Below are 27,571 nucleotides of genomic sequence, written 5' to 3' on the forward strand. Positions count from 1 at the left end.
AGTATGTGCACCCCTAGAGACAGTCAAGAGAAAGGCACCAAAAAGATCCCTTTGTACCTAACATTACTCTGCAATTTACTATCTAGTCCCATAACTACGACATTCGATACAAGTGATCGGAAGAAAAACAAACGTAAAAAATATGGACATCCAGTACTTTGAATTTATAAAATGTCATCCCATGGCCCTGTTTATCATTTAAAAAAAAACTAAGCTATGCTTTAGCAAATGTCTTGTCAGATTAAAGTGTGACTTTTTTTTTTATTACCATACCACCATATGTAGCCAGAGAAATAAAAATGCAAATGCTATATATAATACCACTGGCGATTATTCGGGTCTAACCTCCAGATGAGCACAGCCTACATTACAATAAGGATTTTATATTCCAATTATCTTCAGCATAAAATCCATAAAACACTTGGTGGTTTCATTTATTGCCAAGATAAAACCATAGTCGTGAAAGTAGAAAGTCGTAGCTTGTAACGGAATTTGTACTAATGATTACAAATCTTCTCCAGTGAATCTCTTGGATATAAGCCTAGCCGTCTTGTAGACACCACAATATATTAATTTCATACTAAATAATCCATTTGAATCAATAAATATAATCAGGTCAAACATTAAAAAGCAGAAATAAAAGGAGCTTTTATAATAATAACAATAATAAGAGGCGTAATAAAGACATCCCCATTGTTCTTCAGCACAAAGTCCAGCTTTGATACTGATGACGCCCTACATTCCATGAATGATGATGTATTTAACCAGTAGCGGTTTGGTTGCCTATAACTCGAAGGATTTCTTTATAGCTACTTGGTTCCTGTGTGTTGATGCTTGTGTCTCCCACTTGACCGTCCTCATAGCTGGAGAGAGAAAAAAAGAAAAGAAAGCAATATATAATAAGACTATAATGAAAGGTCTTTTAAGTATGGTACGCTGGAGACAGGATGATACTACCTGTGAGAGGTGGTGCCTAAAGCTGGATGTGACAGTGTGTTGGGAGTGCTGGATGGGAGCAAACTGAATGGGGGTATTGTGGGGACCACAGGATCTTGGTAGGGTGAATTCTGTGGTTATCATTATATATTATTTTTGAATAGTCATCCAGGGCTTTTAAAGTATACTTTTCTCTGAAATGCAGCAGCATTTTAAAATCAAACATGCACAGCTTTCCACTTGAGAAAGCTAATTGCAAAACGCGCATCAGGGCACAATGGTTGGCAGGACAGTCTTTGTTATGGGTAAGCACTACACTTTATACTAGCTACAGAAAAACTATACCAGACACATAATCACTGCTGCTAATTGTCCTTTATATATGGCCAGTTTGCAGGACACAGCAATCCTTCATAAATATACCATTACACTTTATTATTACTACATTTTTTACTTACGGTAATAATTATCGCTGCTGTCATATGGTTTTTGTTACTACGTTATTGCTGTACACTGTCCTTGCTGCCATATAATTTGGCACGATCATGTAGGCATTGGTTTATGTGTTTATTTTATTCATGTTTTTGCTATTAATTATTATTGCTGCCTCATGATCATTGTTATGATTTCCTCATTCGATCCATTTGTGGTTTTATTATACTATACTTGAACGACTATAACTGAGTAGTATTTGATGCTCTTTTCCCTTTAACATAATCATGTCATTGGTTTGTGAATTACAGTGACTTGACAAAGTATTCATACCCCATGAACTTTTCCACTTTTTTTCCCATTACACCCACAAATTTACATGATTTTCTTGGGATTTTACATGATATACTAACAAGTAATTGTGAAGTATAAATTAAATTATACATGGTTGTCAAATTATTTTAAAAATATAAATCTGACAATTGCAATGTGCATTTGCATTCAGCCCCCTATAGTCTCATAACCCTAAATAAAATCATGAGAAACCAATTGCCTACAGATGTAAAATAATTAGTAATTTGAGTCCATCGGTGTGTAATTTATTCTCAGTATAACTACAGCTGTTCTCTGAAAGTCTCAGAAGTTTATTTGAGAACATTAGGAACCAAACAGCAACAGGAACACACCAGACATGTCAGGGATAAAGTTGTAGAGAATTGGTGGGTGGCCTTTAGTTTGGTTCCATTTTGTTGCTCTTTGTAGATATTATATTGTTATGGGAGTATCTCACCCAGTTACTTTTGCTATATATATTGATGGGTTAACTTCACAATTAAGTTGTATTCCTGGCCTGGACAAATGAAGTGTGCTATGTCTATTTTGTGGTAATCATACAGACAGTGTAATCATACAGCCGTGGCTTGGGCAGCATGTGGCTGCAGTCAGATTCCCTTTAACCTTCATTAGAAGCTGCCAGAAAATTGTTGGGATTTGCTACGATGAGAGAGTTATTATTGAGGTGACTATCAGTTACTATTTCCTCACTGGAACATGACTGAAGACATCAAAGGAAGCAGAGGACTTTTCTAACAGTGGCTTCTTAAAAAATGATCAAAATAATGCCAAAACCAATAACATCACTTAAAGTATACCTATCATTACAATTTTATGTTGCATAGATTAGTAGTACATCTGAAACGTTACATTTCAGTATGTGCTAAAGGGAATCTGTCAGAAGGTTTTTGCTATGTAATCTGGGAGTGGCATAATATAGGGTAAGAAACCCTGATTCCAGCGATTTGTCACTTACTGGGCTGCTTGGTGCAGATTTGATAGAACCCCCCTGTTTTGTTTTATGTAAATGTAGCACGGCTAAGATTTCTGGGCTGTGCATAACCCACCCACACCACTGACTGGCAGCTTCAATACACTGTGCATTGTCAACAAGCTGCAAATCAGTGGTGGGGGCGGGATTACATTGAATAGCTTGACTGGTGTGCACATGAGATGTAGTCCTGTAGTCTCCTGCTAAGAAAATACTGATTGTATTGAAATTACAACACACAGCCTAATAAGGGACACATCACTGTAATCAGGGACTTGTGTCCTATATAATGCTGCTGTCAGATTAAATAACAGATTCCCTTTAAAAGGGAATTTGTCAGTATAGAATGACTGATCAAACCAAAAATAGGTGCCTGGTGCATCCTGACATACCCAGAACATTCAACTTCACCTTCCACCTGTTTATTTTCCCTCTATCTCCATCCCTCCTCTACTTTGATTGACACCTCTGGCTTCAGAGAGCCAGAGAGAGGTGGAGATAGATAGAACACAAGCTGGTGGGAAGTTGTAGCTAAATGTTTAGCCCCGCAGTAATGCACCAAGCATCTGTGCTTAGTTTGAACAGTCATCCTTTGCTAACAGACTCCATTTAATTGGGAAATTCACATTTTCTCGCCCTCCAGCAACCTGTAATGACCTCATATCACAAACAGTGTCAGTCTGTACACATTCAGTAATCTTCTTAGTTTAAAAAATGTGAATAAAGTAATACAGTATAAAAAAGACATGGAAATGGGGAGAGGAGGGGGATGCTGCTGCAGTCTAAATGCTTCCATAAAACAGAAACAGAGAAGAGGGCAACTCTTATAAGGATATATTTGATTTGAGCATGCAATATGGTTCTTTAGGACATATGGAAAGAGAAAGTGAGTATTTAGTAAAGAAAGGACTCAGGATATGCAGATTATGCACAACAAGCCTGTCTACACCAAACCAAACCTCACTCACGTCTATGGCTACCTGGGAAGGGATTTTTGTTGATCATGAGTAAACTTTTCATGATATATAGCTAAAATATTATCTCCTTGTGCTTTTCACTTGATCCCCTATCGTCCTCCAAGGTTACAACAGAATTACTGTCCCCCAGATGTAGGAAAAATAATCATTGAAGCAATGAATGCTTGCTTTGGTAGATTGGGCAAACAACACATCATTCTTAGAGTAAGACAGGTTTAGAATGAAATGAACAGCACACTGCTCCGGACTTCAGTCTTTAATATTAATAAATCACCTCCATGTGTAGGCATACAGCACTGTGCAGGGGAGTGATTTACTACTACTCTTCAGGCTCATGGTTATTCCTTCATTACTGATACTCAATCCCAACCACATGTAATGTCACGTTGTATATCTTGTCCTTAGATTTTGACAAAATAGTTTGTACCATATATTTTTAAACCTAATAAAGCAAACTTTGGGGAGACAAAGCTTAGACATACAACAGAACTAGAGATCAGTAAATCTGAAAAGTTCAGGGTCTGCACCAAACACCTACTGTTTGGGCACGGACCCCGAACACGGACGAACATGGACCTCACCAGGAAGTCCGTGTTACTGTTCGGGTTCGGCACACGTTAGATGAGTATAACTGTGTTTGTTATTTTTAAATAAAAAAGTAATATTGTGTTTTTTTCTATTTCAAATAAAGGACTTTATTCTTGCTCTGTGTTTATTTACAATGCAACTATGGGGTTAGTAATGGGGGTGTCTTATAGACGCCTCTCCATTACTAAGCTGTGGGCTTGAGGTCACCGAATAATACAAAGGTGATATCAACCCCAAAAATATTAACCTCGCTTGCCACCGTCATATCCATGGCCTCTAACCAGCCTGAAATTACCAGCCCACAGCTGTCTGCTTTAGCTTGATCGGTTGTCAAAAATGGGGGGGACCACATGCCATTTTGTTAAATTATTTATTTAAAATTTAAAAAAAAAACAGTGAGGTGACCTCTCTATTCTTGATAACCAGCCATGATAAAGCTGACAGCTGAGGGTTTCAGCCCACAGCTGTCAGTTTTGCCTGGCTGGTTATCAAAAATATAGGGGAACTCACATCATTTTTATTTATTTATAGCACATGTGCTGGCTGATGACTACTCCAATCAGCTGCCGCCTCCTCTTGCTGCTATCAGCAACAGCAGGAGTAGGCTGATGGAAGTAGTAGTCCCATCAGCCGACGCCTGTGACTGGAGGTAAACTTTTTACTTCCGATCATAGCTGTTGGCTCACACTGTCATCTGACAGCGAAGGAGGTGCAGCGCACTGACTGGCGGTAATAATCTTACCGCCGATAAGAGGCAGTGTTTGCTGCACTGTCATGCACATGACAGCATGACAAACACTGAATGTTCTGGCCCACCATTCATGCGAATAGGGTATGGGTTCAGGTACTGTCCTGGTACCTGAAGAGGACTTTAACTGTTTGTCCGAATTTGCTGGATCCGAACATCCAGGGGTTCACCCATCACTAAATAGAAACCCCATTCACTTCAATTGGAAATGTAACTTTTTAGATTCAGTATGTTTGCGGATCGACACACAGAGGAAATTTTCTGTGTGGAAATTGACATGCGGCACAGGTTTTTAATCTACACTACAGTAGGTCAATTCTTTATGTAGATTTGCATTTTGCATTTCATGCACTTCATTGCAGAGGAGTTAATCTGCATTGAAATCTACTGAAGGTCAGATGTGGATTTTGCTGTTGATTTAATGCAGATTTGTAGAAGAAATTCCTCTCCATGTGCGTTGGTTCCATACAAAACATGTAACATGTCTCACTGTTGATCCCTTCTCAGGGTGGCAAGAATGGACTAGACTTTGTCTGCAGTGCATGTTGCTAACAGACTACAGATCCCATCTTGCAATGCTCATCCAGATGTTTCAGTATTCCCACTGGTTGATGAATATGAAATATACCCTTCAGTAGAGTCCATATTGTTCTCCCACCTAGCTACATGTTCCAATAATAATCTCTTAAAGAGAATCTATCAGCAGGTTTTTGCTATGGAATCTGAAAGCAGCAGAATATGGGCACAATGGCTCAGTGGTTAGCACTGTTGCTTTGTAGCACTGGTGTCCAGGGTTCAAATCCCACTAAGGATTGCAGATCTGCAGGGAATTTGTATGTTCTCCCCATGTTTCCTCTGTGTTTTCCGGTTTCCTCCCACACTCCAGAGACATACTGACTTCAACTAATGAAGTGAAAGATTTTGAGCATGCAATAATAGTAACAAATCAGTCAACAAATTCAGAAATCTAAATTATACAAAGTTCATCATATATAAACTACACCAAAGACACATTCATCCACGGCATTATGAGTATACAGAAAAATGGTAAAGCAGGAGCAATACACAAAAATAAATAAATACCGAGGGCAAGGAGGTCAGGTGGGATATGGAGTCAGGAAGGGGTCTCATGTGGTATCTGCCTTACTCTGGATCAACATGTTAGGTTATAGGTTGAACTCGATGAACTCATGTCTGCCTAGCTATCCTACCATAACAAAATTGTATGCAAGCTGTCAAAAAATTGCGCCCATAAAGTTATGATTAGAATGTTCAAGGCAGGAATAGTCCAGGGGAAGAGATGCCTTGCAGGACTAATCCTGACTCATTATCATATGCAATGCAACAGATAAAAAGTTTATTTTTCAAAACACTCCAACTTTAGTAAGCACATAGATCACCTATTTGGATGAAAAAAAAAATCTGAGCCCATACTGCTACAATAGCATTTGGAAATAGTCAGGAGACTTGACAGGTTCACTTTAAGGACCCAAATTTAGAGCATAGCCCCAGTCTTTGTGACTGGACTGCTCTGTTAGATCAATTTACAAGGAAATTGTACTGTGAATAATGTATTTAAAAAATCCTACCAAAGGCGTCTCTGTAGTTTTCTGCGAAATAAAAAACTCACATTGGGGAGAATTATCCAGCTAATTTCAACAGAATTCTGGTACAATTTGTGCCAAAGAATTATTATTATTATTTATTATGTGCTTTAAACCCTTTTTTGAGCCTTGCCCAAAAGGGACCTTAAAGAAATGGGGTATGACTTTAGGAAAAATTGGGTTTGGACTAACAAATGACACCATGTGCCAAAAGTTCTGTTTATGAAATAGCATGAACCATTTGTGATAACTCTGGCGCGTTGTAAGGCTGACTAGTCTAAGCTTTAGACAGAACTAATAAATCATAGAATCACAGAATCAAAGAATGTTAGAGTTGGAAGGGACCTCCTGGGTCATCATGTCCAACCCCCTGCTCAATGCAGGAGTCACTAAACCATCTCAGACAGATGTCTGTCCAGCCAATGTTTGAAGTCTTCCACTGAAGGAGAAGGAGAAATGTGTCACAGCATGTAAGAACATCCACTGGATTTTTTTTTATGGCTGCAAATAGTAACATGTGTTGCCCGAAAGAATATAAGCTAGGTAAGAAAACATGTCCAAAAGTATATAAAAAGTCAATGTTTGATACTTACACAAAAAAGAACCTTGTACAGACATGATCCGTATTGGGAACCACCCAGATCTCCCCATGTTTGTGCAATTCTGGTGAAGTAATCACTGAAATAAAGCAGAATAGATCTCTGATGGTGAATATGACACATGAAAAGGCGTTCTAGGTTTGAACACGACTTGTCTATAGAATTCAAAAAGATTGAACAGCCATAGAGGAAAACCACCGGGACTCTTGTATGCTACCGAGTGAAGTAGAGTTACGCATCCGACCAGGAGAGCGGAAGTACGGCATCGTTCAGTGCCCATTTTGATATGTGTAATGACGCATCTATTAATTTCTGCGAGATGGGAAATAATATCTAATTCCTTTTGTAGAGATATTGATTGCTAGAAGTTATAGGCCTTTATCCTGAGGCTGCACTACTGAGAGCACAGCACCAATTCAGTCATATACAGAGAAGTAATGGAGAAATCCTCTGTACATACAGATGCAGCAAACTCCACCATGATGGCTGGGCATTTCATGGAAGCTCACAGATTTATTTTTCCAGTAGTATTGTTCTCTTCATTCAAAAGGAGTAGGTGGCCCGCTACCTAAATTGCATAGACACTAGCTGATCTGTGTAAAACGAGCCACGATATTTTTTTTTTTTTGGATTTGCATGGAATTTGCTTGAAAAAAAGATTCCATATACGGAAGTACAGTACAGACACCCATGTTGCACCTCAATGGGAACCCTGGCACCCTTCAGGCCAAGTAACCCCCATCTTTGTTAGAGTGGAAACCTTCTTAACTCTGAATAGATCCCTTGACAGATTTCTGTCAGATCTTTAATATACTGATAGTCTTCGGTCAACCCCCATAGAACTTTTCTCCAAAGTAAATAACTATATAAATTGAATAATATTTACAATCTTCCTATCCCCTTTATTACTTTATTAGAAATTCCCAAAACGGTATGCAATATAAGCGTGGACTTACTGGTGATGTGCAAAGTGGCAAAACTATGTTCTTGATATGTGCATCTCTTCCTCTTTTGGAGCCTCCCATAAAATGATTTGGCTTTACAGCAGCTGCCTGATGTTGGCTGTTAACATTAAAGTAGCAATCCAGCATTTTTTTTCCATCCTTGTACCCCCCACCTGTCTGTCTATGACACGCTGCTTTTTTTATGTACCGTATATTATATTCTCTATTTGAGCCTCCTCTCTGCCTTTCTTTAGTCTCCACTTACATTATAAAGTGAAAGGCCCAGCACTCAGAAATTTTTTTCATAGCTTCCTTATTTCATCATATATTACAGCTTCACAATGTGAGAAATTTCTTTAGAAATTAGTCTAGGAGTTTTTGGACCATCCACAACCATTTTTCAAGTAGTCCTAGAGCAATTATTTGAGAAACAGACGATTCTGTGAAGCTGGAATAAATTCTGAATAAAAAAAACAGTGAAAATTTACTGAACGTGAGTGCCTAACCTCTTACTTTACACAGTGTTGGGGTAATTTCTCTTTCCGCAAGTACTACAGAGCGCTGGAATGCCGACTGTCTTGTCTTTCATCTTCTACATTATAACAGGGGCCAAGCAATCATCATCAGTAACTGTGATAGGAGTTTCTCTCCCATCAGTGTTGCAAACCATGCAGTTTCATCACCCAGGAAGGTCTGGTCACTGAATTGGTGATCTCCTTTAGAATGAATTTAAGAAAAAAAAATCACAGGAGTTCTACATAAAATTTTTCATCCAAGGCGATCCAAAAGTATCTTTGTGTATCTGTTTTACCACTGAGTAAAACTAAAATATCACTTAAGATTTGCTTCCTTGTCTAAACATTTTAAGTAAAGGGGGCAGCTTAAACCCTCAAACTGGTTTCTTAGTGTGCCAAATATGAGTCTTCTTAGTCATTCAGCAGGGCGAAGTGGGGTTATGTGGCACATTGTATGATTCAGATGTATTGCTAGGGAGCAATAATAGATTGTAAGTACGCCTTCAGCTATGTCCAAATCCTACAAAAAATAATATTTCTAAAAACAGAAATAAAAAGCAAAGATAAAACAATCCAAACTATACATTTCTTACCTTCGCATAAGGCTATACATTTCAAGTTACGGCTTTGCAAAAATTGAGATTGTTGTCCTTTTTTCTGTGACTATAAAATGCAGGAAATATATATTAATAAAATAAATAAAGATATCTTATTACTAAGTATACTGGAAAAATATGTCAAAGTATCATAATCATCTGCTGCCCTTTCTGCCACAAGGGGCCTCTTCTCCTGAGTCTTCCCAGTGGTGGCATCTCTAACTTTAAGACATTTATGGCATATCCCTTTTCTATGCAGTAATTTCTTAAAATTTAAATACTCCTTAAAAACGGAACCCATATGAAACCCAAAACAGATGTAACAAAGCAGGCACAGATTTTAGTTTAGGTCATCAATTTTTTTTATTTATTTTTTTTGGCAGATGAATTGGGGGAAACAGCAGCTGTAGCCATTGCCAGGGTTGGATAATAAAGAGCGTAAATATGGGAACTGTCCAGGGGCCTCCACCATCACAATCTTGGCCAACATTATTTTTCTTCTGCACTATAATTGAGTCCAACAATTGATCCTGCCATGACCATCACTTTTATCCAACCATATAAATATATAAGACATAACGTTGGCATGTTAAATTGATCTGAATAGTGGAAGTTACAGATCAGAATGGATAGGCCATATCGGGAAGGCTAGAAAACCATACCTGTGATGTACTACTGCTTTTGTTGCTTGGGGGATCGTCCTTGGCTGATACTTTCTGTTGCTTCTTGTTCATCCCTGTGCAGGAAATATTAAAATAATTTGTTACATTATGTACGGACAAATATATATGACCATATCGATTACCTCTCATATACATATTCTGAGTGTGGTGCCTGTAGAGCTCTATGGGTAACTTAGGCTGTGTTTACACTTGAATTTTGCAGTTTTGTTCATAAACTTTAATGAGGGCTCCTTGGTTTCTGTTATGTTGTCTATTAAAAAAAAAGCACAGGATGCTAAGCCATTTTTTTTTGGTAATAAATTATGCCTTAATTAAATACAACTGTAGCAACCTCCTGATCCATGCCAAGCTTTGTAATTAATATTTAAAGGGAATTCTATAACCTGCAGAAATAGGGTTAATCTTCAATTTAAGGTGCAGAACTGAAAGCGCAGCTCCCGAGAGAAAATTAACTTTATTTCTCTAAGGAGCCGTCGGCTTTCTGTCATGCACGCGCCAAGATATGAAAGCAAGAACTGTAAACACACCCCGGCACTGAGTGAGAGCTGTCTCAGCAGTGCATCAGTACAGAGCCAGCTGTCAGTGAGTGTCGGGGTGTGCTTACAGTTGCCGCTCTCACTGATGTAAGGGGTGACTGTAATTGCACAGGGCACGTCTGCATGACTGAAAGCCGGCGGCTCCTGAGAGAAATAAAGCTCCATTTCTCTCAAGAGCTGTACTTTTAATAAAGCGGCCGGGCACTTTCAGAACGCTATTAATTTGCAGGTTAACCCCCTATCTGCAGATTAACAGCAATATCGGACCTGACAAGTTCCTTTTAAAAAAATAAAACAAAAAAAGGCTATCCAATGGTGCCAGTGACCTAAAAAGATAGGCCGAACAGGAAGAAACAGGCTACGCCTTTCAGCACTGGACCAGTGCCTTCATCACGTCATATTACAGCAACAACAGCAGGGATTAAAAATGAATAAAGCAGGAAAAGGAAATGACTTCATTGTTTTGGGCCAGAAATCATGAGACTACAGAAGAAACATAAATATTCTAACACACAACTGGTTGGATTTTAACTAAGGATTCTGTAGCTTGATTTGAATAAGGTCTTGGTTTGAGACAGAAAAGTGTAATAAAACTACTTGAATCCACCTGGAGTGTGGAACCTTTCAACCTTGAAAGCAGTGCGGTCATTTTTAAATGCTCATCATCTAATCTACATCCACAAGTGTGCAGAAGAAGGGGATTTTCTACTTGTTGGCATCAGTGTCGGTTTTAGACAAAGTGGAGCCCTAAGCAAAAGTTTAAAGTGGGGCCCCAAATGCTACCATATTGCACCATCACACAGAAACATTTCGGTTGTATTTACGTACGCTGAGTTTAGGCCGTTAAATGATTGTGATCGACAATATTAAAGTCGTTCAACGCTTAATCCCGAGTTTCTTTACAGTGACTGAGGAAGAATGATTGGGACAGATAGTCCTCGATACAGTATTATGCAGGCACCAAATAGTTCCTATAGATAGGGATGAGCGAATAGCTTCGCATAACTCCTTATCCAAATAGCTATAGTGCTTACCGAATAGCTGCATCGGAAACCCGGATATCTGGAGTTCCCCCGATAATCTGCTGATCGGCGCCACAGCTGCATCTGTTGCAGCTGTGTGACAGTCACAACACATGCATGGAGAGCCTGTCACACAGCCAGAACACATGCAGCTGTGGAGCTGAACAGCTGATTATCGGGAGCGCTTCAGGTATCCGGGTTCCCGATGCAGCTATTCGATAAGCGCTATAGCTATTCAGATAAGGAGTTATCCAAAGCTATTCGCTCATCCCTACATAAAGTATAATGCACTGCCCATGAGCCTTGATAGAGTATAATTCAGCCCCCCTCAGATTATACTGCAGTCCCCCTCAGAGTATAATGCAGCCCCCCTCAGAGTATAATGCAGCGCCCTCATAGAGTATAATGCAGCCTACCCTCATAGAGTATAATTCAGCACCCCACACACAGTATAATGTAGATCCCTCATATAGTATACTCTCAGAGTATCATGCAGCCACTTCAGAGTACCAGGCAGCCACACACAATGTACAATGTAGCATCCCCATAGACTATAATGTAACCCCCTCATAGAGTATAATGTAAGCCCCTCAGTCAATACATATACACATTAATACACATATACACATTAACACACAACACAGTAAAATGCAGCCCAACATATAGTATATTGCAGGCCCTACACACACAGTATAGTGCAGCCCCCAAGACACAGTATAATGCAGCCCCCCACACACAAAGTATAATGCAGCCCCCACACATACACACAGTATAATGCATACATGTATACACACACACACAGTATAATGCATACACATATATACACATATACAATACTCACTTCTCTTCGTTCCCCACACTATTCCAGGCTCTACTCCTGTCTCATCAGCTCAACTGCTGGCACAGCGTGGCGCATGATGAAGTGATGTCATCGCTCACCCGCTGAGTCGCAAACAGAGGAGGGGATGATGGGAGAGCGAGCGAAATATGATGCTCTCTCCTCCATCACTGCTTTCAACTGAATGCGCGATGGGTGGGCGGCACCGGGCCCGTCTTACTCACGGGCCCCATAGCAGCTGCTTGGTGTCCCTGGAGGAGCAGGGGCCATAGGTATCCTCCTTGGCTGCCTGTCTCTAATGCCGGCGCTGGTTGGAATGACTGCAGAGGCTCATTTTAACACAGGCCACCCCTTCCCCTTATTCTTCCACACAGTGTCACCCTATGGGCGCTTGTCTAGTTTCTCTCTTTTTTTGGAACATAGGATTCTAGTATAGTAAGGTTTTCTTAAGTTGCTTGCAGGGCATGTTTTCACCTCGATAATGGGCAATGGTGCTTCAAAGTAAGACCAAAATGTTTGTCGTTAAGGCCTTTATTAAACTGTTTGGCCTCATACTCACTGTCCTTCCAATAGAAGAACAGGTGATTTATGTAATGATAACATAGCAAAATGTTATGAATGAAAAGGTTGCTGTTACAAACATGTAATTCTTCAAAATGCCCCCGGAAGAGACTGGCACATGAAGGAGCACATCTACTGCCAATCACACTGCCCTCTGTTTGCCAGAACATCTTGGAGTTAGATTTTAAAATAATATTGTTCAAGATAAAGGAAATTCTTTCAAGAAAAAATTCTTCCCAGTCCAAAGGCATACGGAAGTCACGTGACAGGATATGATTGATGGCTTCCAGCCTTAGTGGAAGAATAATGGCCACTAACAGACCCTGTGAGGAAACCATTGTTAGGGCCCGTCACACATAGCAACTCACCAGCGATCCCGCCAACGATATCAACTTGTCAGGATCGCTGGTGTGTCGCTACATGATCGCTGGTGAGCTGTCACACAGACAGCTTCACCAGCGATCAGCACCAGCGACGCCGAGAGTGCGGCGTCGCTGTGTACTTTAGTTACCAGCGCGCTGATACAGGGAGCTGGTAACTAAGGTACACATCGGGTTTCTAAGGGGCGTGCGTCACTTAGAAACCCGATGTGTACCTTGGTTACCAGCTCCCTGCATCAGCGCACTTGTAACTAAGGTACACAATGGGTTTCTAAGCACCGCCCGATGCATAGAAACCCTGCGTTTACCTTAGTTACCAGCGCGCTGATCGCTGGTCTCCCGCCTGTCACACGCAGCGATGCGTGCTAGCCAGCGGGAAACCAGCAATCAAAAAAATGTCCTGGCTATTCCAGGACGATCAGCGATATCCGGCAGGGGGGACGGTCGCTGGTAAGTGTCACACACAGCGATCTCGCTGGTGAGGCCGCTGTTGCGTCACAAAACTTGTGACGGGGGCTTTAGTCAGATCATCAGTCTTCACACCTTGTAGACTAAGTCACAATAATATGAGCGGCTGCTTAATAAGGACTCTATGCCTGAAATAATAGCGTGCCCAAAGGGATTGGAGCTGCAATCTGATCTTTGGCAAATGAAAGAAGAATGTTAAAGACTATTGTTTGTTAAAAAATCATTGTTTTTCTCTTATAATCTTTACTTGTAAGCGTGTAATAAATGCATTATAACTCCTGGTGGATTCACTTAAGGGATTGGAATTTAGTAGTTGAGTAGTTGATAAAAATCTATATCTGAAAGGGTTCTCATTGCTTCTCTTACAGTAAGATCTATTCTGATTTTTCTACTCTATTTTTCATGATAGGAAAGTTCATTGTAGAGATGAGTGAATATATTTGGGTGGAAATGAATTCTACTTGAATCTACAAAAAATCCACATTTTTGAAAATACAGATTTTTGTAAATTCACTTTGAGTGCATTTAGCAAAATGTCTGCCATTCCCAAAGCTCGCTGTGCTCCATCTGGTCCTTAGAGTCACCTTTTCATTCACCAATCGCAAGCATCATCTTCAGGCCTGTTTACTTAAACCCAGGGCTTCCAGGTCTAAGAGTTCACTGCACGTCGCACCTTGTCACATTACCAACGATTGACTCGCAGTGATCTCTGACAGCTGGTCACAAACAAAAGTCCTGGCCTACAGTGAACAAGTTGAAGATGCAACAGCAGAAATAAGAAGACCGAATGGCAAGGCCTTTTCTTTTTGGGCGATTTTGCCAACCATCTTTCTTGGACAGTCCATAAAAATAGGGCACTTTTATTCCCTTTTACCTAAAAAAAATTTATGTCCATGTTTTTTTTTAAGGTTGGAGAAATTTGTATAGGTTCCAGGTCACAGTGAATGCATCTAATGTCTTTGTTTCATAATTATGGTCTGCAGACATATATCACTTATAATCATAATTATTTATCAAGGTATTAAAATGTGTCCATAAATAATGATGACTGTTGGTGATTTTGGGATAACCATCCAGAAAAATACAAACTCTATGGAAAAGTGTCAGTATGAACTTTTTTAGGTCAAGGGAGACATGAAACATATCAAGTGGTGATGTGGGGCAGAAAGAAAAACACTAAGATAGTAATGGCATTTCCATCAGTATCAATTTTTTTTATAGAACTTTCTTTTTTTGTCTGGGGTCCATCCCCTTAAAGTGCCCCTCCATCACTGCATCCTCAAGTTCTTTTTTTTCTTTTTGTGGACATTCTGATGAAGTTACTGGTCTGATGTTGAAACACATAGCCTGCTTAAAGGGGTTGTCCGGGCTTTTCACATAATCTCAGTACATATCTGGGCTGCAGAATTATGACAATAAGTAATTTACCTTCTGTCACTAGTTTGCAGGGTTTTCTAGATATTCTGAACAGAACGTCCAAGGGGAGGTGTGTTATGGCATTGAAATGGGAACTGGTCGTAACCTCCTACTCTACTCCAAACATGCCCTCTATAGCAACAACCCCACCCTCCATAGCTACAGGCCCTCCCCATCCACATGAAGAAGCCCTCATCACACAGTAACAAATCCTTCCCCCTCTAGCAGCCTCACTGCAGAGAGCAGACCACCCAGCTGCTCCTACCCCAGACACACACTGAACAGTTATCTATGCAAAGTGAAACTAGTGAGGAGGAGGGAAAATCGTCCTGTATTCTGGGCCACTCCATGATTACAATACATAACTCATTATCAGTAATTCCTTCCCTCACTGTCCCAGGCTGCTGGCAGCAGTGAGAACAGACTGTGTGATGGCCAGTGATGGGGGTCTGCAGCTTCTAATCTGCACAGGGGATGGCAGTCACTGATGTAATCTGTTGTGTGATAAAGCCTCTGCTGTGTGAATGAGACAGCTCTGTGTCACTGATATCTTCACACAGCAGATTTGGTGCAGTGTATGTGTGAGCACTGTGTCTCTAATGAGACAAATACTGATGGGAGCAGCCTGTCCCAGAATACAGGACGATTTTCTCTCCTCCTCACTAGTTTAACTTTCCATAGATCACTGTTCAGCATGTGTCTGGGGGAGAAGCAGCTGGGTGGTCTGCTCTCTGCAGTGAGGCTGCTAGAGGGGGAGGATTTGTTATAATACTGTGTGATGAGGGGTTCTTCATGTGGTTGTAGCTATGGAGGGTGAGGTTGTTGCTATAGAGGGCATGTTTGGAGTAGAGTTGGAGGTTACGACCAGTTCTCATTTCAATGCCATAACCCCCCCCTTGGACGTTCTGTTCAGAATATCTAGAAAACCGTGCAAACTAGTGACAGAAAGTAAATTACTTATTGTCATAATTCTGCAGCCCAGATATGTACTGAGATTATGTGAAAAGCCAGGACAACCCCTTTAATCCTGACTAAATTGTTACTATTCTTCCTCTCTTCTATTGAATTTATTCAGACCAAATCGATCTACTCACAGAATAACTGTGAATAGGCCCCACTCCGCACATGGACCTTATCTGAAAGCTGTGAGTCATCTATGGACAAATCTACTAACACTTTTTAGTTATGCAGAAGGTTAGACTAAGTAGATCAGGGCAGTATCCTTACATCTCTCACACTAACAAACCTAAACTATTGTGGGGGCGTGTCCTTTTTCTGCTGTGTTGCTGTCTTCTTATGATTGGGCAACTCATACAGGGAGAAGAAATGCACACCCCCAGTGAAATCTATCTAATAACACCCAATTGAATTTAACAAAAGTTAATTTGTTAGATGCCAAACACTTTGATTGCTAATATCTCTGAAACAGAGAGGCACAATAAAACTAAATGAAAAAGTTTTATTCTGCTTTGTAGTCACTGTCTAAGACTGGGGTCACACTTGCAAGAAACTCGCACAAGTCTCGTGTCTCAATACCCGGCACTGCCACCGGCACTCGGACAGGAGAGCTCAGCTGCATAGAAATGCATTAAGCCGCACACTCCAGTCCCGTTTGCCGGCGGCAGTGCTGGGTATTGAGATGCGAGACTCGTGTGAATTTCTCGCAAGTGTGACCCTGGCCTTATTGTGTGCCCAGTTCAACATAAAAAAAAATGTGGTGAAAGGTCCTCTTTAAGTCACCAGCTCCACTGGATAAAAGTGGTTAAAAAATAAAAAAGACTCCAGCATTAAGACCTATTTGAGGCATGTGATCTGACTGGCCTCCACCCCGGAATGGATTGAGTTGAGCGACAAAAAACGGGGGAGCTGCAGAGACTGCATAAGAACAGGTGAGAAAAGATACCATAAATATAAGCGTGTTTTTGCTTGTTCGTTTTTTATCCCCTTCCCGGGCCCCAAAAAAATCCAACAAAATTCTCGGGATTTTATTGGATTCCTGCCTATTGAATCCCAAAATACTTGGATTCTGGCGATTCCTAATTTGATCAGTTACGAATTTACTCGTCATCACTAATGAAGAGTCATGAAGAGTCACGCAGTCGTGGCTCAACTGATGCCCCAATGACTGGGATACATCATTACAAGCCAGCTTCATTGGCATTTGGCAATTGTGCACTAAAGCAAGGAGTATTTGCCTCCACTTTAGGGGCAGAAAAATCACGTCAGGTTCCTTTTAAATTCTCTTCTTTTGGCATTTACCTATAAATTTCTCATGCCACCCCAAAATGCATCAAAAATGCTGCCAATAGTTTAACCAATTGTGGGGAGAAGTGAACTTTAATACTGTCTAGTGATCCAAATACGTACCGTATGTAACCTAAGTCGGTCCAAATGACTGTCCATGCATGAATAACCACTGCACGATATATAATATAAACATACAACAAAGAGGAAATCTGCCACTTACCTGAGTAGCCAAATGATATGCTTGCTAATGGACTTAGATATATTCCACTTCCGTACATGGCACCGTGAAGCTAAATCAATATCAGGAGAGATTAGCATCACATAAATGGTTTACACCATTATTCAATAGTTGTTCACAACTACATAAATGGCAGGTGCTCAGATAAATTTACAAAGAACAAACAAAAAATCTATAGATATTATCTGCACACGCCCCGGGGTCATTTCACACGGTCATCGATTCGAGCAGTTCTTGTGGTTGGATGCAGTAAAATGATTTCAGAAAATAAACCCAAATCTGAAGGTTATTGTGTCTGACATATGCGCCGTCCAAGTCATAAAAATCGTATTAAATGTCAAAATTCACTTGTTTTTACTTCTTCAGGTGTCACTTAATTGAAGTTTAAGTAAAAATAATAGTTTTATGGGTTCAATGTAATTTGATTTCAAAGTTGGAACATTTTAACTATTTCTATGATAAAGTAGAGAAAAGCAATAGTGTATGACTTGTGATCGTCACCTCTGACTTCCGGTCGGTCAGAAGTTGCAGTCACAAGATGGTGGCGCGGGACCGGAGTGGCACCAGGAAGAGGTGAAGACAGCAGCTGGTGAGTATCAGACTAGGGTGAGGAAACCTAGATAAGTAGCACCACTCCAGCGCCAAATTAAAAAAAAACAAAAAAACACCAGAGTGGTGCTTTAAAATCCCATACGTTTAGCGGGTGCTGTATAACACTGTGAATTTCTTACCCGCAAATTTTTATGGAAATTTCCAGAAAATATACAACATATGCATTTTCCCCTCATTTATAAGCATTTCTAACATAAGTGATGTTACCTGCAGTCTTGTATTGGAAGCAACTACTAATCCGTTCCTCAGAATAGAGTGCCAATTTTCAATGTGCGAGCCACTGTAACAGAAAACATAACAAGGGTTCTATTTCCAGTTGTTGTATGAAGTATTGTAGACCAGTAGTCCCCAACCTGCTGTGGAATTACAAGTACCAGAATTTAACGAAAACCTCCAGATGTCAACGCAATCTAGGAGTTTTGGTTTTCACAACAGCCTGTAACGTCGGGACCCTGGTGCCTTAGAGAGTATTATAAATAGTATATGTAGCTGAGGGTCCCTGCAATAGATCCTGCGGTGGGATCCAAAAGTCAAATTTTGGTATAGACCCTCATTACTAACTAAATCACAGTGACCCCTGCTGGAAGGTTTTGATAATGCTATGAAGACCTAAAGAACCTAAGTTGGTTTGTAAACTGACAATAAAGTCTGTTTCACATTGTTCTCGTATGGACCACAAAGTCCAGAACAGCCTCGTTTAGATCTATGAGAATATATAATATTGTGCATGGGTCAGGAGACCATTGATGTGTTAGGAAACCATCAACGTGGCAGGAGACCATCGACACATCAGGAGACCATCGACACGTCAGGAGACCATCAACGCGTCAGGAGACCATCAACGCGTCAGGAGATATTCGACACATCAGGAGATATTCAACGCGTCAGTAGACCATTAAGGGGTCAAGAAACCATTGACGCGTCAAGAGGCCATCGACGCGTCATGTGACCAGTGACAGGTCAGGGGAATGGTGACGGGTCAGGCTTAATACATGACATCTTCCAATGTGATTAGTAGGCAAGGCAGATTTCTTAACGTGCCATTTTATCTTTCGTCTGATAACCTCTATGATTTATTCACTCCATGGCACCATTAATCAGCAGAAAATAATAGAACTCACTGAAATGCAAATGTGCTTCCGAAAAGTTTTTTAGCAGCTCTGAAATTCGCTTCTTTGGCTGGTGGACTGCTGAGTAGTAGGAACTGGTGAGGGGTGTGCATAAATTTCAGTTGCTGCAAAACATAAAATATCATAAAATGAGCACAGCTCTGTAGAGACAGATCACAAACATGTAGGTTAATCACATGGGATAACTCTCGTTAATAGGGCTGTCAGGGATCCAGCAAACAGCTTACTAGACCGAAAGGCTATGGTCACATGTTGGGCTTAATCTGACACATATTTACTAGAGAATATGCCGGCAGCAATCTGATGCCCGCACTCAAGACTTCCACCACCAATGTGCAGTGTGACCTGCTGTGGAGGCACGAGGATTAGCACCTTCACCCCAACATAGGGATCACTTTGGCTTTTCTGTACGGAAACATGCGATTTTTTTGTAAGAAGGTTTTTGTGGAGTCAACAAAATATTCCGTTATTTGTGAACGGGCTTGCAGAAACCCCATTACATGTATGGGATGTGATTTGTCGGCGGAGATGACTTTGATGCAAATGAACATAGTTTCTTCACTGCAAGTGGAAAACCCCTGCACACACTAATACCCTACCAGCAGTGGAGTAAGCTGAGCAGGGGGTTGGACCAGATGGGCCAAGGGTTTCCCTTCCAACTCTGCGATTCTATGATTCTATGAAAAGCTCCCAGGGGCCCCTAGTTATTGCAAGTGTCTAATAATATTGTCCTTTTTATATGGGCCAAAGTGAATTATTGTGCCCCTTAGGCTCCAGGGCTCGGGTGCAAATGTAACACTTGCACCTACCGTAGTTCCGCCCAGCAAGAATGTAGAGTTGTAAGTCACAGCATATTCCCACCCAAATTCAGCAGCTTAACATTTGCAGATATTGGGGACAACATAAAGGAGGGCTGTGCAGCATGAGTATTATTTTCTGACTTCAATCATTATTCCTTATTTTTCACCCGCCTTAATGACGCACTGTATTTTAGACTTCAAGATGCAATGCTTTTTTTTTTTCATCTGCGAATTCCAAAATACATTTTTACAGGAAATTTTTGCCGTGTCGCTGCTTTTATTTCTATTATCTCTTTTTTATTTTCTTCTGTGGGAGGTCATAATTTTTATTGATACCGTTTTGGGGTACATCTGTGTTTTTGTTGGTAAGCAAGATGAACAAAAGAACCCTCAAAACTGGAATTCACCAAGCGACATAAATGTCATGATGATCTTGTCTCATGGGTGATTACAGACACCAGATACGTATATGTATGCAGTCATAGCTTCTGCACCTTGCGTTATTCTGCTTGGAGGAGCTGTTCGGTATTTTGTAGTATACATTATGGCAGGTGGTGGCTGCCTCTGTATTTGGCCGAGCTCCCCCATCAGCCTAAAGAGGTCATGTATACGTCAGTGATTTTCTCGAACAAGAAAATCGGTCCAAGTTTCATCAGTGCTTTTGATGATCTGTGTCAGCAGAGTCTGTCAGAGTTTTCTTCAGTTTTTGTCTGATGAGAAAAAAAGAGAGTTTCTCCACCTTCTTTTATCTAGCAGTCCGTTAAAAACAGATGGCACTCGGTTGGCATCTGAGTGCTCTCCGATTTTTTTTTCAAGGTCCCATTGACTTTCATTGAGCTTGATGACACTCAGATTAACATCGGACCAGTCTCCATGAGGATACACATCGACCACTCCTTCATGGACATGTAAACAGCCACATAAACCATCAGTTTTTTCGTAGCACCAAATATGTAAAGCTTTTCTTTTTTTTTTTACATTTCTTGCCTTAAAAAAGGGTTGTTCACTGCTGAATGAGCCCTTATTAATGAACTCGATGTGTAGAATAATATAAAAACACACTGCATAATTACCACCCACCAGCTCCGATCTCCACTAAGTCTGTATGGTCAGCCACCACTGATCGGCAGGAGCCTTTAGTCTTTCATCTGAACAGCATGTGATCACTGGAAGTCATGGGAAAGCAGTGCAGAGATCGGAGGAACGGCACCGTCCATTTTGAGTTAGTGTTGGCCGTACATAAGAACTATTAAGAAGAGGTTGTGCAGTGGTGGACAACTCCATAAATACAGGACTATGTAATTTTTTATTTTATTTTTTAACATATTTTTTGTAAACAAATGTTTGATCCCATAAAGGGATCAGACTTCTGTATTGCAGAAGTCAGGGTAAAATTGTTATGAAGACTCTTAGTCCTTGAGTCATCCTCTCCTTCTGTTTAACCATAAGATGCAACAGTCTGCATTGACCATGGCATCCAAGGGAGTAATCGGCAAGGATCAAAGTTATCTTTGATCCTTGCTGTTGGAGCTGGGTGTCAGGTACAGTCATGGCTGAAAGTGTTGGAACCCTTGAAATTGTTTCAGAAAATGAAGAATTTATCCAAGAAAATTATTGCAATTACACAAGTTTTGTTATACACTCTTATTTTGCTTGTGTGTTTTGGAACAACAAAAAAACAGAGTAAAAAAAGGCAAATTGGACACAATTTCACACAAAACCCCAAAAATGGGATGAGCTAAATAGTTGGCACCCTCAACTAAATATTTGGTTGCACATGTGGCCCCCCTGAGGCTCAGTCGCCACAGAGGTACTGCACCTTCTCCTAAGGTGTAGTGCCCCACCATCCACACTCCAACACTCGCACCCCACACAACAGGGTAGTTCTGCACAACCACATTGCGGCTCAGTGCTTAGAGAGTAGCAGAGCACCTCTGGTGGTTCCCTGCATGGAACACTGGCTGTGCTGGGAAGTGGGTGGAGTTGAGATATATAAAAGAGTGGGAAAGTGTAGGATGACAGATCAGTCTGGGTTCAGTCTGCCCGAAGGTCAGGACGGAAGGTAGCCACTCGGGAGGAGTGGGGATCCCTGGAAGAAGGGATGGAGGAAGGAGTGCTGCAGCTGCCTCAGTGATCTGAGCCAGCTGGCACGGGGAAGGAACAGAAGGAGAAAGACGTAGAACTGCAACCTAAGCTTCCATAAGAGAGAGAAGGATCAGTACGGAATGAAGGAGTAGGAGAACAGAGAGGAGACGTGGATTGGAAGAGGAACCCTGCCTATAGGTTCTCAGCGCAAGGCCGGGGCCCGGTCCACGAGGTTGTATGGACACTTATGGTTCTGCAGCAGACACCAGTGGAGTACCGTAGTTGGCTGTAAATGCACTACTCCCATCTAAGACTTGGGGCACAACAGCAACTGCATAGAGAGCCAGGACTCCGGAGAAAGGGGTCCCCGAGAGAGGCTACAGCTGTCTGCCATACAAGTAGGATTGTTCGGAACATCTGACAGGAGGAACTCCAGAGTACCACGGTACTGGAGATCTTCACACCTTAAGGCGCAATAGAGGAGTCGTTCAGGAAAGGTACATGTTGGCGGAGTGTTGGAAAGGAGCTTTCCATCTGGCCTGGAGGTTGGCTGAGTCTCTGATGCAGAGGACACGGCCCGGAGGCAGGCACCCTTGTGTACCACAGACTGTGAGTAAAGCTTTGGAACTGCAAGCGTCAATGTCCTCCATTCATTCTCGCGCCAACCCATTCAGCACCGCTACATCTGGGTACCATCCTTTACACTGCCTGCGCCTTTCCACAACCATTACAACTACACTGCCCTGCGACATCAGCCCTGCCTGTGGAGGGCTATACCATCACTGCTGCATCCTACCATCTGTCCCAGAGGATCTGTCTGCAGCGTCGGCTTAACACCTCCCTTGCCGAGCACCACAGGTGGCGTCAAGAACTATTCCATTCCACATAAACTACATTACATTCCCCCCATTACTTGGGCGCCCAGGGCCACGGACCGGGTCACCGCCGCTGTGACACATCCCCCTGACACCGGCCCAGTACTGAGTACCCCACAGCCCTGGGAGGGCGACCCACACACACTTTGCAATAAATAATTGCAATCAATCGCTTCCTATAACCATCAACAATCTTCTTAGTCTGGAGTCACAAAAGCATATATCATCTGATGTGACAGCTTTGGATGCGATATGCTACTAACAAACGGCTCCTGCTCTGCTGTGAGCGGGAGCCAAGAGTACGTCCTCTGTGCTCCAATCTTCTCGCATGACAGGATCGAAACACAGCTGCGGAGGAGACAGTGAAAGTAATTTCTCCTTCCCCTCTGATGCGGGCGAGATTCGCACTGCACTTGGGTGATATCTGAGTGCAGTGCGATGTTTCACTCGCACCGATAGACTTGTATGGGTGCGAGTGAGCTGAGTCTCGCTGCCAATTGCATCGTGCTCCTGAATCGGCGAGAGAAAATAATCGGAGATCTAAGCTGCCCCATAGTATAACACTGGGCAGAGTGTTATATGTTTTATCGCATAGGACTCAGCCGTGTTATACGGTAGTGTGACTCCGGACTTACACCTCTCAATTGGAATTTTAGACCACTTCTTTAGCAAACTGCTCCAGGTCTCTCATATTTGAAGGCGGCTTCTCCCAACAGCAATCTCCCAACAGCAATATTAAGATCTCCCCACAGGTGTTTAATGAGATTTAGATCCGGACTAATTCCTGGCCACTTCAGAACTCTCCAGCACTTTGTTTCCATTCATTTCTGGGTGCTTCGTAAATCGTGTTTGGGTCATTGTCCTGCTTGATGACCTCAGACGCAAACCCAGCTTTCTGACACCGGACACTACACTGCAACCAAAAATCCTTTGATAAATTTCAGATTTCATAATGCCTTACACACAGTCAAGGCACGCAGTGCCATAGGCAGCAAAACAACCCCAAAACATCTTTGAACCATCACCACCTCCACAGTAGAATGATGTGCTTTAACAAAATGCTCTATATTGGTCTCATCTGTCCACAAGACACTTTCCCAGAAGGATTTTGGCTTACTCACCTTTAGGCACAGTGCAATCTATCTGTTTTATGTCTCTATGTCTGTAGTGGGGTGCTCCTAGATCTCCTGCCATAGCGTTTCATTTCATTCAAATGTCGACGGATAGTTTGCGCTGGCATGGACGCATCCTGAGAGTACAGGACAGCTTGAATGTCTTTTCCACTTGATTTGGGCTGCTTATCCTCCATCCGGACTATACTGCTTTGCAACCTTTCATCACATCCAGGTAGATTAGCTGCAGCGCCATGGGTTGCAAACTTCTTGATTATGTTGCGCACCGTGGACAAAGAAACATCAAGGTTTTTGCAGATGGACTTGTACCTTTGAGATTGTTGATATTTGTCACAATTTTGGTTCTCAGGTCCTCAGACAGCTCTATTCTCCTCTTTCTGTTCTCCATGCTGATTATGGCACACAGACACAAAATGCAAAAATTAAGTCAACTTCTCCCCTATTTACCTGGTTTCAGGTGTGATTTCCTTATTGCCCACACCTGTTACTAGCCACAGGTGAGTTTGAATGAGCATCACATGCTTCAAACCAAGTTGCTCACCTACAATTTTGGAAATATGCCAACAATTTTTCCTGCCCATTTTTGGTGTTTTGTGTGAAATGATGTCCAGCTTTCCTTTTTTTCTCTGTTTTTCTTTTTTGTGTGTGTTGTTCCAATACACACAAAGGAAATAAACATGTGCCTAACAAAAAATAACTGTAACTGCAATAATTTTATGGGAGAAATACTTCATTTTCTGCAACAATTTCAAGGGTGTCATCACTTTTGACCATGACTGTATATAAAGCAGTCAGGCCCACGTGTATGAATGACGTTTAATCTCATTGCCGTGAATTTTAGCAATCACTATAATTGAAATAAAATGTGTGACTTTTCACTTCTCTTTCTCCAGGAGGGTTGGGGTAGCCTGTGTCCCAGGAGGGTTGGGGTAGCCTGTGTCCCAGGAGGGTTGGGGTATCCTGTGTCCCAGGAGGGTTGGGGTAGCCTGTGTCCCAGGAGGGTTGGGTTAGCCATCAGAACAAATATATTATGAATTGCAACAGAAAATAGCTTAAATGACAGCACAAATCTATGTTCATTGCAATCATAAATTTCAGTTCCTGTCGGTAGAGCTGACTAAGGGGCCACTGGGACACCAGGGAAAAGTACTGCCCTTCAAATGAGCACTATAAACATGTAAAAAATGTTTTCGAACTACCAATGACATACTCAGTTCCCCATTTGGCCAGCAAGGGACACAGGGAAATAAGTATTAGGCCGGGGTAACACCTCCGAGAAACTCGCCCGAGTCTCGCATCTCAATACCCGGCACTGCCGCCTGCACTTGGGACCTGAGAGTGCAGCTGCATAGAAATATATGCAGCTGCACACTCCGGTCCCAAGTGCCGGCGGCAGTGGCGGGTATTGAGATGCGAGACTCGTGTGAGTTTCTCACAAGTGTGACCCCGGCCTTAAAGGGAATCTGTGAGTAAGATGAACTCTCTTCAAGTTGAACATACACTATGGGCATGCAGGTCTTTGAGAGTTAAATCCTAAATACATCAGTGCCTTTAAATCTTCTCTCTGTTGTTGCACTCCTGAGTAATTAGTAATTTAATTCATATGGAAATAAGTCTTAAGTGCTTTTGGCATGATAGAGCACTTCCAAAGGTTATTTTCCCCACCTAGCACTAGCCTCTTTAAGATGACTGACAGCTCACTATCTGCGTGACATCAGGTGCCAAGCAAGGAAATCAGACAGTAAGCTAAGAATCAAGCCAAAGAGGCTGATGCTGGGCAGGGACACCACCTGGGTGGGCAGGGACACCACCTGGGGAGGCAGAGACTTAGGAAGTGCTCTGTCACGCTCAGAGCACTTACTGGCTCATTTGCACATGACTAAATACACTGATTTCTTGGGCATGCAGCAATCGATAGATATAAAAGTGTCAATAGACACCTTTAAAAGACCCATATATGTGGAATGGAAGAAAGTAGGGGGTTTGATTTTACTGACAGATTGACTTGGAACCAACGGGGTCATTAGGAAACGTAGGGTGCATTAGGCTGTAAAACTGATCTACAGTGTACAATACTGAACGGTAAGTACTGTCATGCAATACAATACATGCTGAGAAAGAAAATGAACTCAAAAACACAACATATAAAGCATTAAAAACATAAAACAATGCACCGTATAATCAAGCCATATGACTTCATTGCTTATATAAGAAAGCCCACTTACCCTGTTTACTGGCAGTTTCACTATATGAGACCTATTACTTGAAATAACCCTGCAAAAAATAAGCAAAGAATAAGCAGATGTTCTCCGACACTTGGTTTCTAAAGCTCAGCGCGTGTTAGGGATTTACATGGTAATTGTGGAGCGAATGGCACATTCTGCAAATATCCTTTTTCAGCCACTTCTCTTATTGCCTTTACAGAAGATATCTTACTGGGTGAGGTAACAAAGCGGAAAGGAAAAAGCCCCAGTTACAGTGACAAACGCTCGACTCTGAACATAAAAAATGTGATGAAAGCAGTAAGCAAAATGAATATTCTGGGACCCTATGTAAAATCTGTATCAGGACTCATGGCTATGAAATGCTACTAATAATACTGGTGTCCTGTTATGTGAGAGGGGTCATGGGGGACCCTCAGGCTCCAGGGCCATTGCTACATCTGCACCCTGTGGAGCCTCTGGTCCCAGATTGGGAAGCATTAGCCTACAGCAATGCAGAAGGAACATGTCAATTTCCCATATTTGTATATATTAGACTAAGAGCACATATACATCAGGAGCTGTAACATAATGTAACGCGGGCAGATGTATCATTGGTGCAATCTGTACAGTCACACAGGAGCCCGAAAGGTAACAGGGACCACTACTGCCTACACAGCATGTGGAATTGGGCATTCTGATGAGATACTGGACTGCAAAGGCTCCATACACTGTCATTGATTAGGAGTCCTCTTCTGTCTGTGTCCGCCCCTGGTAAAACTGTAACATTGCCATAGACCCCCATTCACTAAACAGAGGCCAAAAGGGTGTTAGTTTGGCCTCCATCTGGTTGCTGTGCTTCTTATATAGAATTACACTGCAAAGAAACATATTTTATGCTGTACTCATTTTTTTCATTGGGTGGATGGATGCCTAGTATCCATTGTGATTGTGGGTACTATCAGGCGCAGGGCTGTCAGAGTCAGTGTCCATTTTGGTGGAGCTGGGGTCGGCATAAAATGGACCGAATCTGACTTCTAAAATATATAATTAACTAGATGGTGGCCCGATTCTAACGCATTG

The 27,571-nt window shown here is 41.7% G+C and overlaps 1 protein-coding gene across 1 annotated transcript in view; it reads right to left on the minus strand.

The window, feature by feature from the left end:
• Positions 1–231: 231 nt before the first annotated feature.
• PARP8 (poly(ADP-ribose) polymerase family member 8) overlaps positions 232–27,571 on the minus strand; it is a 333,484-nt gene continuing 306,144 nt past the window's right edge. Inside the window, exons 19-26 of the mRNA XM_073583404.1 lie at positions 26,513–26,561; positions 19,386–19,498; positions 18,472–18,544; positions 17,635–17,704; positions 9,926–9,999; positions 9,261–9,330; positions 7,203–7,287; positions 232–863 (exon numbers count right to left, since the gene is read on the minus strand). Coding sequence (XP_073439505.1) covers positions 761–863; positions 7,203–7,287; positions 9,261–9,330; positions 9,926–9,999; positions 17,635–17,704; positions 18,472–18,544; positions 19,386–19,498; positions 26,513–26,561 — 637 coding nt within the window. The 3' untranslated portion in view covers positions 232–760. The remainder of the gene's footprint in view (positions 864–7,202; positions 7,288–9,260; positions 9,331–9,925; positions 10,000–17,634; positions 17,705–18,471; positions 18,545–19,385; positions 19,499–26,512; positions 26,562–27,571) is intronic.

The sequence above is a fragment of the Dendrobates tinctorius genome, unplaced genomic scaffold (assembly GCF_039654945.1).
Source record: "Dendrobates tinctorius isolate UK_male_01 unplaced genomic scaffold, ASM3965494v1 ptg000078l, whole genome shotgun sequence".
NCBI lineage: Eukaryota > Metazoa > Chordata > Amphibia > Anura > Dendrobatidae > Dendrobates > Dendrobates tinctorius.